General features: G+C 40.0%; 1 protein-coding gene across 1 annotated transcript; it reads right to left on the minus strand.

Moving 5' to 3' along the window:
• Positions 1 to 627: 627 nt before the first annotated feature.
• Positions 628 to 11781, minus strand: HAUS3 (HAUS augmin like complex subunit 3). The gene is made up of 5 exons (XM_036326962.1): positions 11558 to 11781; positions 10172 to 11227; positions 8222 to 8661; positions 5648 to 5876; positions 628 to 1234 (listed from the first exon to the last, which is right to left on the minus strand). Exons 2-5 carry the CDS (start codon positions 11078 to 11080, stop codon positions 1001 to 1003), a joined length of 1812 nt encoding a protein of 603 aa, XP_036182855.1. The 5' UTR covers positions 11081 to 11227; positions 11558 to 11781; the 3' UTR covers positions 628 to 1000.
• Between the last annotated feature and the right edge of the window lie 473 nt (positions 11782 to 12254).

The raw sequence follows: 12254 nt of genomic DNA on the forward strand, positions 1-12254 counted from the left end.
GCTGATCCGACAAGCAAGACAGTTAAGTGACTAACAGGCAGGTAGCATACAGTGTAGACATGCTGAAAAAACAGGATAATTCACGTCCCAGACTAGACAGAGCAGGTGGGCGTGAAATCTCATCACACTATTCAGAACAGCACACAATTTAAAACTTATGAACTGGCCTACCTGGCGTAGCTCAGTGGTTGAGCATTGACCTATGAACCAGGTCACGGTTCAATTCCTGGTCAGGGCACATGCCTGGGTTGTGGGCTTGAACCCTGGTGAGGGATGCAGGAGGTAGCTGATAAATGGTTCTCTCTCATCATTGATGTTTCTCTCTCTCTCGCTCTCTCTCTCTACCTTCATCTCTAAAATCAATAAAAAAATGTGTATTTTTAAAAATAACAAAACCGGTTTGGCTTAGTGGATAGAGCATCAGCCTGTGGACTCAAGGGTCCCAGGTTCGATTCCGGTCAAGGGCATGTACCTTGGTTGCGGGCACATCTCCAGTGGGAGGTGTACAGGAGGCAGCTGGTCGATGTTTCTCTCTCATCGATGTTTCTAACTCTCTATCCCTCTCCCTTCCTCTCTGTAAAAAAATCAGTAAAATATATTTTTTAAAAAATAAATAAAAATAAAAATAACAAAAAAACTTATGAACTGTTTATTTCTGAAATTTTCCACATCTATTTGCAGACTATAGTTGACTGCAGGTAACTGAAACAGCAGAAAGCAAAACCGCAGATAAGGGGACAGCTACTGTAATGTGTTTTTCTTGTAAGGACAAAGTTACCAGGACTAAGTGGCACCAAGCAAATATTCAAGTCATATTAAGCACTGACTCTGAACAAACATGTTATAGAAAGAAAAAAACTGATACAATACTTGAATTCATTAAATTAAATGCTCCACTGGCCTCAGATTTAGATTCTTAGTGTTCATTAGCTGTACTCTCCCCCTGATGTGAAACATTAAGACACAGCACATGTAATCAAGAGTCAGTAGACAGTAATTTTCAGTCTTTGGGATCAGCAGCCTTAATCTTGGATTGGTTTTCTAAATTTTCCACGATCTCCTTCAGATAACCTTCATCTTTACAAAAATATACATATAATTCTCTTTCCATTTGATGCAGTTTATCAGATGCCAAAATTTTCCTTTTTGTCTTTACATCAGCAAGAATATCAGTGAGAAGATGATTTAGTTTATTCAGTTGAGACTCAACTTGATGAAACTGCTCCGTTAACTCCTAAAAGGAAAATTAAAATGCTTTTAATGCAAGAGCTCTATTTGCAACACCAGTTATAAATTTAAAATGCAACTTATATGGAAAAAATATAAATGACGTAATCATCCCCACCATTTTAACAGTAAATGACCCTCAACTAAAAATCCATAGGTTTAATATAAATTTTACGTAAGATCAATTGCAGCAACTCCTGATAGGCAATTTTAAGTGATTCAAAGCAAACTCTTACTCTCTAAAAAGAGTATCTGTTATGGAAAAACTGTTCTGCATACTCATACGTTCAACAAATACGAGTATTCTTGAATGCCTGCCATGTTCCAAGTACTGTTTTAACTCTATGGATTGTAAGAAAGAACACATCTCCTTCATGGAGCTTACATTCTAATTAATCAAACCTTGTTTTAACTTAATCTCTGTTTATTCTAGACATTAAGAGGAACTGAGAAAGCCTTAAAATAAAGGAATACCAATGAAAAAGAATTACCTCAACAAAAATCTCCATTTTTTCCTTTTTTTCAAATTGTTGTAGAAGATAAAACTACACATGATACTCAACAATCCTTCTCACTTCCTAACATTAAAAGCAGCTTATTACCAAGTTTCCATGGCGTTCTAACCAAGTATCTACTCCTATGAACTTACAGCCAGTATTACCTACCAAAGAGGTTCTCAGAAAACCTGTAGCTCTACCTCCCTCATAACCTTCCACAGGTTCTCAGCATGGTTATAACCTGTGGTACTTGTTATGAATACAGATTCCTATACCTCGCTCCACACTAAATTACTCAAACTCTGGCTCTGGCCCTGGCCCTGGCCCATTTGGTCGGTAGTTAGAGTGTCAGCCCACAGATGAAGAACTGCAGGTTCAATTCCTGGTCAAGGGCACATACTTTGGTTACAGGTACCTGGCCCCAGTTCGGGCAAGAGCTGAGTCTCTTGATGAGTCATGATGAGTCTCTCTCACGTCAAAGTTTCTCTCTCTCTCTCTTCTCCCCCCTCCTCTCTCTGTCACTCTCTCTCAAAATCAATGGAAAAAATATCCTCAGATGAGGATTAAAAAAAAAAAAAAAGTGAATTACTCAAACTCTGCAACAGGACCAGGAAGCTACATTTCAATAGGCTCCCTGGTAATTCTAATGTACAAGTTCAAGAATGACAGCTTAACATGTCATAAATATCAGACAGCAATACTTAAATTACATTAAAAAAAAATCAAGTAGTACCTACATTAAGTGGTTTCCTTTTGAGGAAAAATTTGGTAAACCTTAATACAATGAGAAACAATCTCACCTTTAATTTCAATACTAAAGATCCTAATAACAATTGCTAAAAAAATGCTCCAATAAATACTGAAAATGTTCAACTTCATTAACAATAAAAATGTAAGTTAAAATGGATGGCATTTTGTACCTCACTGGGCTAGGGAAAAACACTGAATCATGACACCCCAAAAAGATTTAGTGAAATCATCCTATTTTAGAATACAGTTTCACATGTTAACATATCTGAAATTAACATGCATTTTATATTGGAGAGCACCATGTAACTGTTATTGACCAGACATATTCATAAGAAATGTTGTATCACCAACATTAAAAAAAAAATGTATTGTGGTAAGAACACTTAACAGATCTCCCCTCTTAAGAGGACAGTACAGTACTGTTAAATATAGGCACAATGTTAGACAGCAGACCTCTAGAACTTTTTCATCTTGCATGACTGAAACTTTATACCTGATTAACAACTCCCCATTTGCTCTTCCCCAGTTCTAACAACCATTATTCTACTCTTTGCTTCTATGGGTCTGATTAGTTTACATATCTCACGAGTGGAATCATGCATTTGTCTTGTGACTTAGCTTATTTCACGTAGCATAATTTCCTCAAGGTTCATCTATGTTGGCACATATTGCAGGATTTTAAGGCTGAGAAATATTCCATTGTATGTATATACCACATTTTCTTTACCCATTCTTCCACTGATAGACATTTAGGTTGTTTTCACACCTTGGCTATTCTCAGTAGTGCTGCAATGAACATGTGAGTGCTAATATCTGTTTGGGATCCTGATTTCAATTTCTTAGTTTAAATGCCCAGAAGTGGGCTTGCTGGGTGATAAGGGTAGTTCTACAGTTTGCTGAACCTCCAAACTGTTTTTCACAGCAGCTGCACCACTTTACACTTCCCCCAACCGCGTACAAGTGTTTCAGTTTCTCCACATCCTCACAAATACTTCCTATATTTTACTTTTTTGGTAATAGCCAACAGGTTTAAGGTAGTATCTCAGTGGTTTTGAGGCATTTCCCTGATGACCTGTTAGCCATTTGTATGTCTTCTCTGGAGAAATATCCATTCAAGTCATTAGCCTACTTTTTAATCTGATTATTGTTTTTGTTTTGCTATTGCCAACATTCTTTTTAAAAATATATATATTTTATTGATTTTTTACAGAGAGGAAGGGAGAGGGATAGAGAGTTAGAAACATCGATGAGAGAGAAACATTGATCAGCTGCCTCCTGCACACCCCCTACTGGGGATGTGCCCGCAACCAAGGTACATGCCCTTGACTGGAATCGAACCTGGGACCTTTCAGTCCGCAGGCCGACGCTCTATCCACTGAGCAAACCGGCCAGGGCATCGCCAACATTCTTAATGTTTATTGTGAAAAAATACAGACTACAACTTTGAATCAAAAAATAACATACAAGGCCCTGGCCAGTTGCACAGTGGTTTAGAACATCAGCCCTTGGGTTCAATTCCCAGTCTAGGCCATCCTACCTCAGTTGCAGGTTCCCCAGCACCAGTAGTGGTGGGAAGCGCCTAATTGATGTGTCTCTCTCTCAGGTAGATGTTTCTCCCTCTTTCCCCACCTCTCCTCCCTCCCTTCCACTCTCTATAGAAATCAATGGAAAAAAACATACTCTAGTGAGGAATTAAAAAAAACCCAACAACATAGAATAATTGGACTAAACGTGGAGCTTTAGGAATACCATATTTAAACTGGCTAATTTTCCCTTTTTAATGTATATTCAAAATATGATAAACATTTGTTTATCTACACCTAAAAGATATAAGTATTAAAAAAAATCTAAATAAGAATGTGTCAGTTTAACAGAAAAAGTTTTTTTCTTAGCAATTCATAAATTGATAGCATACCATATGATCAACGGTTGACATTTAAATTATACTGGTGGCTTTTAAAAAGCAATATGGCAGTATCAAAGGGAAAAAAAAAAGTGCACATTCAAGAAACCCAACAATCTACTTCCAAGAATTCATCCAAATGAAAGTATACAGCAACAAAAGACTAGACACACAAGATATATATGATGTCACTCAAGAGCAAACAAGAAAAAACGATCACAGTATTTAGCAATGGTGAACTGGTTACAGGAATTATGACACAATAATTAAATCAATAGAGTACTGTGACATTAAAAATGAAGAAAATTATTTAGGCTTGTGCTATGGACATGTCCAAAACTGTATAAGGAACACTGGTAAGTTTATTCAGTAGTGGGTTTTCTTCAAGTAACATATACTCATACTTTACTTGAGGACCTGACAAAACCAAAAAATACAAATATCAATTGGAGATCCCAGATGACAGTAGAGTAGGTGGAAGTTACACTTACCTCCTCCTAGGACCAAACTGGAATTACAACTAAATTATAGAACAAACTGAATAACCAACTACATCAAACTAAAAAGTTTTTGTGGCCCTAGCCAGTGCTTAATAGTTAGAGCATCAGCCCACAGACCAAAGGGTTGAGGGTTCAATTCCTGGTCAGGGCACATACACATCAATGTTTCTCTCAGGGGGAAAAATAACACATATATATCAAGTAAAGCATATCCTCGCGTGAGGATTTAAAAAAAACAATGAAGAAACAAGTTACTGAATAATACATACAAAATAATACCATGTATGTATATAAAGTTCAAAACATACAATATAGTATAGGAATATATGTCTAATAAAACTACAAATAAAAGCAAGCAAATGATAAAAGTAAGAATAGAAGAGAGGGGAACACTATTAGGAGGAGCATTCTATTACTAAGTATATACAGTATTTTAAAGATATAACTCTAATCCTGTATTTGCTAAGGCAGATAAAAAAAATACAGGAGTGGTTTTATTATTACTATTTTAATTCTTAACATTAGTATTACATTTCCTTGTATGTTTGAAATACTTTATAAATTTAAGAATTTTGTGTCCACTATAAAAACTATCTGAAAAAATGTATCTACATGTGAACAAAAAATACGATATGTAAAAAAATAAACTTTGTATTAGGGCAACAGGATTTGGGGTAATATTTTCCTCATATGAACATTTTCTTTAGTATCTTTTACAATGAACATTATTTTTAAATCACTTTTAAATACTATGTATGGCAAGCACCCACCTGATCACTAAGCAAAGGCTGGTTTCCTCCTTGATACAAAACATCACAAAGCATGTCCACATCATTATTCAGTTTGGACAGAAAGAAAGAATGTTCTTGAGCAGATACTGCCAATTGATCTTGTACTAAAGAAACATCCTGTTTTAATTTCTCAGCCACTTCCTCCAGGTTTTCATGGGTTATAAACAATTCTTTTTTCTTATTCTCTCCTTCTAAAAGCTGATGAAGCCTAAAATGTAAAAATAAAAATTAGAGAAAGAAACCCTAAAGTCAGTATAGTTTTCAAAATTACAATCCACTATATGGGGACATCTTTTGGGATAGCTAACAACTTAAAAAAATATTAATCTGTCTGCTGTTACACCAAGCAACTGAAAACATTCCAACTAAAATACTATTTCGCCAAGCCAGCGTGGCTCAGTGGTTGAGTGTCGACCTATGAACCAGGAGGTCACGGTTTGATTCCCAATTCTCGATAAGAGCACATGCCCCAGCTGCGGAGGGAGAGAGGGGGAGGGTTCAGCAAGTAGGGGGCATAAAGGAGGCAGTTGACCAATGTTCTTTTAGCATCAGGGCTTCTCTCTCTGTAAAATCAATAAAAACATTTTTTTAAGTAAAATGTTTAAAAAGTAAACAACAAAGAGCTACAGAAATAGTAATGGCAAACTTGCTACTTTAGTCTTAATGAGCCAGAAGGCCACTTTATCACTTCAAACATTAATGGCAGGAAAATCCTACTGGGCAAGTGGAAAAATGAGAGACAGCACTTCATATCTGACCAAAAGGGCCTGCTCTTTTCCTTATAATTTTATATATATACTAGAGGCCCAGTGCATGAAATTCATGCGGGGGGGGGGGGGGAGCCTCAGCCCAGCCTGCGCCCTTGGGCCTAAACCGGCAGTCAGACATCCCCCTCGCAATCCGGGGCGCTGCATGCACCAGTGACCATACTTTTCATACAGGTGAAAGGCATCTTGCTGTTGTATGGGCAGCTACATTATTTTGCCCCGATTATAAAAAGTAGTACATAACATGATCCTTCTGAGGCAGTAGTACCATTTTCCCGTTCTTATGGGTGGAAAAACTGAAGCAGAGAGAAGTAATTGGCTTTGTCACACAGTTGTGTCAGAATCAGGGCTGACCACAAAATGTGCAAGCCAGAGTCCATGCATGTCATCGCTGCATCATCCTGTTTTTTTCAATGTTAGAGTAGCCTTGCCAGGTTTTAATTTTTAAATCTAAGAGACTGTTCCCAATATATAGGGTAGGGTCCCTAGGCCTGGCTGGCAATCAGGGCAAATCTGTGGGACAACCGGTGGGTGGGGTGATCGCCGTGACCCCCTCGCCCCCCCTCTTGGCTGGCGTCCTGGCACCGCCCACTGGCCACCCCTGCCCAATAGCCACCGCTGACAGCCTCCCCCTGGTGGTCAGTGTGCATCATAGTGACAGGTCGATTTGCATATTAGTGTTTTATTATATAGGATATAATTATATATATAATATATATTCATGTTAAATGTGGAAGAAGCTTCTGTAGAGCTGATACATATTTAATTATTTTAACAAGTTGCAACAGATTTCATAAAACTATTCAAGCCCAAGACTGCCAACTTTGTTCTTGTGGGAACTACACAACTCCAGGGGACAACATTCATATAAATCATGATATCAATACCACCCTCTGAAATTTTGCAATGAGGCAGCCCTATCTAGGCCCCTTGTTTCATTAATTAAAAAACAAAAACAAAAAAAACACACCAAGGATTAGATGATTTTCCTCTTGTCCTAGAGAGAAATCAGGAATAGGATCCAGATTTTTGAGACCTTTGTTTTTGTTAGTTTTTTAAAAAAATATATTTTTATTGATCTTAGAGAGGAAGGGAGAGGGGGAGAGAGAGAGAAACATCAATGATGAGAGAAAATCCTTGACCGGAAGCCTCCTGCATGCCCCTACTGGGGATCGATCCCCCAACCCCGGCATGTGCCATAATCGGGATTGAAACATTACCTCCTGGTTCTTAGGTTGACACTCAACCACTGAGCCATGCCAGCCAGGCAAGGTCTTTGACTACTTTAGCCCTCCAATTTCAGTATCGCCATACCATCAATTTGCTTACATTCAGAAAAGGTGGGGAGCTAGCATTCTCAGTGATTCACCTGACTAGACACAAAATTGAAGTCTTCTCCCCTCTCTACTGCTACCTTCTCCAAATGCAGTCATTTCTCTATCCAGCAATATCTATTGTACATAAGCTGTATTCAAACTTCCTGCTGTAAACTCCTCCCCCCAATCTATAATAAAGCATCTAATGGTGTTAAAGATGATTAAGACCTGGTATATATTCATTCCTCCAACCCAATTCTCTCAGCTCTACTTCCACATTTAACATGAATGGTAAAGGGAGCAAGTAACTAAAAAAGAAAAAAGAGGCATATAAAAGTGGGAGAATAGAAAGGTCAAAAATGGAGTGCAAAGAATTTTTTAACCTTCCACAATTTCCACACAAATTCTCTCTAGTATTTTACAAAACAAAAGGAAAAATAATTACTTACAACAGAAACAATGAAGCATACCTGTGAGTAGAATAATCCTTGGTATCAATGGTATTCCTTGGATTTATCTGCTGAGATACTGATGGGTCAGCTAGTATTTCTAATTGCTTATGGAGCATCATATTACTTTGATTAAGTTCATGAACCAATTTTTCAAGTTGACGATGTACGTCCCAATGCTTTCTCATTTCAATTTCATATGATAACTGCAGAAGTTCAAACGATGCCTTTTGCTTTATCAATTGATTTATAACGAACTCTTGTCTTGCTGTATAATAGTCTTGTTTGGCAATCTGCAGATCAAAATCTCCCTTCACAACTGGCATATTCAACAACTGGGCATTCTTTTTTACCACAGCAGGCAAACTTTTGTCTTTTATCTGAGTAATCTGTTCTTCGAGTTTCAGAATCTGAGTATTCAAGCTAGAAATTTTAGCATCCAAATGATCTTTTCCAAGAACCTACACAAAGAAAGCAATTATATTTCAAACTGTATGTATAAAGTTCCAATAGTTTTAAAATTATTTTCACTTTCCATTTTAGGTTAGCAGATAATATGCTCAATAATAAAAATTTCCTATTAGCAAAAGCCAAAATCATAATTTAAAAAGAAAAAGTGTGGACCAAGTCAAGGGTAAAGCCAGTATGAATTGCTAAATTTTAATGCTATTACTACCATATATATATGTATGTATGTATATGTATATACATATATTCACACACACACATACAGTAATGGTTAGCAAAGTAGAGATCTTGTCATGCTTGGCTTAATCAATAAAAAGTATTAGCACACTACTCACTAATTGCAAATGTATGCTATTTCAATTTTTCTCAAAATTAATCACTAGCTATTCTCCTAGTTTGTCAGCTGATTTTCACAGTTCTAAAGAATGACAGGACTTCATACACTTATTCCAAAGTTTGTCAGTTGTAGTAACTAATTTGGTGCTGGTAATGTTTCAGAAAGTTATATATATTTTAAAATTTATTTTATTTTATAAAGAGGAAGGGAGGGGAGAGGAAGGTAGAGGGAGGGAGGGAGATGAGAGAGGGAGAGAGGACAGAGAGACATCAATTTGTTGTTTCACATATCTATTCATTCATTGGTGGACTCTTATGCATGCCGTGACCAGGGACCAAACCGGCAACCTTGGCTCATGGGGCAATGTTCCAACCAACTGAGCTACCCAGTCCGGGCTCAGAAAGTTGTATTTTCACTCAACTATCTAGTAGTTAAATTATCAATAAAGCAAGCTGTCCAAGACAGTAAATGACTATCTGCAATACAGCTATACATTCTCAACAAAGAATCAGGGTTTCCAGTCCACTGAACTGGATCTCTGACTTCATTAGCACTATATTCTGGTCAGAGCAAACAAGGCAGAATACCACAACACAGCAACAAGGTTCTTTACTCATAAAAATAAGGTTCATACATCATAAAAAAGGAAATTTCAGTGAGTGTATCTGAAATCAACGCAATTTCAAATTCAGAATACAAAAATACTTTTGTTTAAAATTAGTTAGATAATGTGGTTGGGGCTATAATTACTATTTCTGCCCTCCACTAATATGAGGATCTATTTGTATGAAACACTGACACACATCACAACTAAGCACTGAACAAAGAAAATGTAATGACTTCCTATATTCTCCTTCCTAAAACCCTTTAATATCTATTATATCCATTACTAAAAAAGACAATATTAGCCGAAACCGGTTTGGCTCAGTGGATAGAGCGTCGGCCTGCGGACTGAAGGGTCCCGGGTTCGATTCCGGTCAAGGGCATGTACTTGGGTTGCAGGCACATCCCCAGTAGGAGATGTGCAGGAGGCAGCTGATCGATGTTTCTCTCTCATCGATGTTTCTAACTCTCTCTCTCCCTTCCTCTCTGTAAAAAATCAATAAAATATATTTAAAAAAAAAAAAAAAAGACAATATTAATCCAGCCTCATTTCTCATACTTACTTTGCTGGTGAAGCTATGAAGATTCTCCTCTGCCCATTTTATACTTGATTTCATGCTCAAATTACGTGCTTTCAAGTGAATTAACTGATGTTGAGCACACATGTATGCTAGCTGCAGCCTAGCCATCTCTAGCCGCCTCTCCTCAAGGATTTCTTGGTTATCATAAATAGATGGTGCTTGTATATCTAAAAGCTGAAAATTCTCTTCATTTGAACTTTCAAATACTTCTTGTATACCCTGAAAGAACTGTTTTTTGGTATATAAGGTTAACGCTGCTGTGCATTGCTCTTCTTGGCTGAGATATTTTTCCAAGGAAATCTGAGATAAAAACACCAGAGGATTTGTCCCTGGACCCAAATCTGAAGGTCTGAAGAACACCATCAATTTTGCAACTCCATCTGTAAGAGCCTGAAGTTCATTCTTCATCTTAGTAGTCACAGCATTTAGAATTCCCTGACTCTGCTTCAGCTTTTTAGTGACTTCTTCTTCTTTAGCATTTAACCTCAGAGATTTGTGCCTCGTTACCGAGGCCATCAACTGACATTTATTACGTCGCTGAATTTTTAGGTTCTTTAATTTCTGCAGCGTTCGAACCTCATCCTCTAATTTCTCTAGGTCTTTGTCATCCAGGGTAGGTATCTTCAGACTAGAAGTTTTACAGGTTTTAAGAGCTTCATCCAGTGCTGCTCCTTCCAGGATGGGCTTGCCTGATTTCTGAAGAACGCTGAAAGCCTCCAATTCTGCTTCCGACAACACGTTCTGTTCGTTCACTGTCCCACAAAACCACTTCAGAAATGACCCACCTTCGACAGTCTCAAACAACCAGTCAAAGTCTTCCCCGTTAAGAACATCAGCTTTGGGATAACCAATTTTTTTTAATGTTTCCACAAAGTCTTTTCCACAACTCATGGTTTAACTGCCCCGATTTTTGTGTGACTGATACGGGTTTACGGTACTGACATTTAGACAATAAACCCAAATACAAACAGAGCTAGTTTTATGTGAAGTCCACAGAGAAGGGGGGGGGGGTATTTTTAGAATATATAATGATTTCTCCTAGGGGGGAAAAAAACAAGTGTTAGACCACAAAGAAGGCGCCTTTAGAAGGACAATGTAGATAAACACCCAACACACTGGTAACCTCTAACCCAGAGGCGGTTGTCTCGGAAACGTCTGAAGGGAAGGGGAAACCGCACCACACGCACAACTAGGGTGTGACTTCAGGCTGTAATGACTGACCAAAGCCTCACGTTTTCCCAAAGAAGAGCGGTCCAAACGCACTGTGTACAGAACAGCAGCGCCATTGGTAATTCAAGAGGAAGACCAGGCACCTTGCGGTTCAGCAGCCTCTCCCCCCGCCCTTCCCGAGGTCAACTGAAAACTCACCGCAACGACCCACTTGGTCCCCGCCATTCACTCGGGGGTCGCCCCAGGCAGGATCACCGGGTGCCGGGAGAACCGAAGCTTCGGGAACTGCCCGCACCGCGACAACCGGGAGACCTGGGCCGTGGTGACTGGACAGTGTCCCCAGCCCAGCCCCGCGTCACCGCGACGTCATCTGCCCCACTTCACCGGGTGGCGGGCCTGTCACTCACTGGTGGCGCGAAAACACACCGACCCGCGCCACAGACCAGCTGCACTACCCCCAGGGGCACCGCTCGGGGCGTCCGCCCGCGTCCCCACCCCCGCGCCTCAGGACCAGCGCGGGGCCCCATCCCCGCCCCCGAGTCCCGGGCTCTCCCGCCTGCACCCCCAAGTCCCCGCCCTCACCCGCGCCCCCGCTTTCACCGCCGGCCCCCGCTCTCCCGCCGACGCCCCTGGCGCCCCCGCTTTCACCCCCGGCCCCTGGCGCCCCCCGGCCTCACCCGAACTCCTCCCCCCGCCGCTGGTCCCGGCTTCCAGCCCGGCGGACTCCGACCGCACCGCTCCCCGCGCTCCTGAGAGTCCCCAGGGGCGTCCGGACAAAAGAGGAGGCGGCCGAGTGGTCGGCGCCGCTCCCTCAGCCCCGCGCCCCGCACGGCCCAGGCCCGCGAGGCCGACGGCACTCACCTCAGGAAGCTCAGTCCGCGCCCCTCAGTCGCAG

This window comes from Myotis myotis, unplaced genomic scaffold (assembly GCF_014108235.1).
Source record: "Myotis myotis isolate mMyoMyo1 unplaced genomic scaffold, mMyoMyo1.p scaffold_m19_p_1, whole genome shotgun sequence".
Classification (NCBI taxonomy): domain Eukaryota; kingdom Metazoa; phylum Chordata; class Mammalia; order Chiroptera; family Vespertilionidae; genus Myotis; species Myotis myotis.

Coding starts and splice junctions, on each gene's coding strand:
- HAUS3 (XM_036326962.1), bottom strand. CDS start 11,080: ATGAGTTGTGGAAAAGACTTTGTGGAAACATTAAAAAAAATTGGTTAT. Junction 8,662..10,171: donor TTCATAGCTTCACCAGCAAA/GTAAGTATGAGA, acceptor TTCTTTGTGTAG/GTTCTTGGAAAAGATCATTT. Junction 5,877..8,221: donor AAGGATTATTCTACTCACAG/GTATGCTTCATT, acceptor TTTACATTTTAG/GCTTCATCAGCTTTTAGAAG.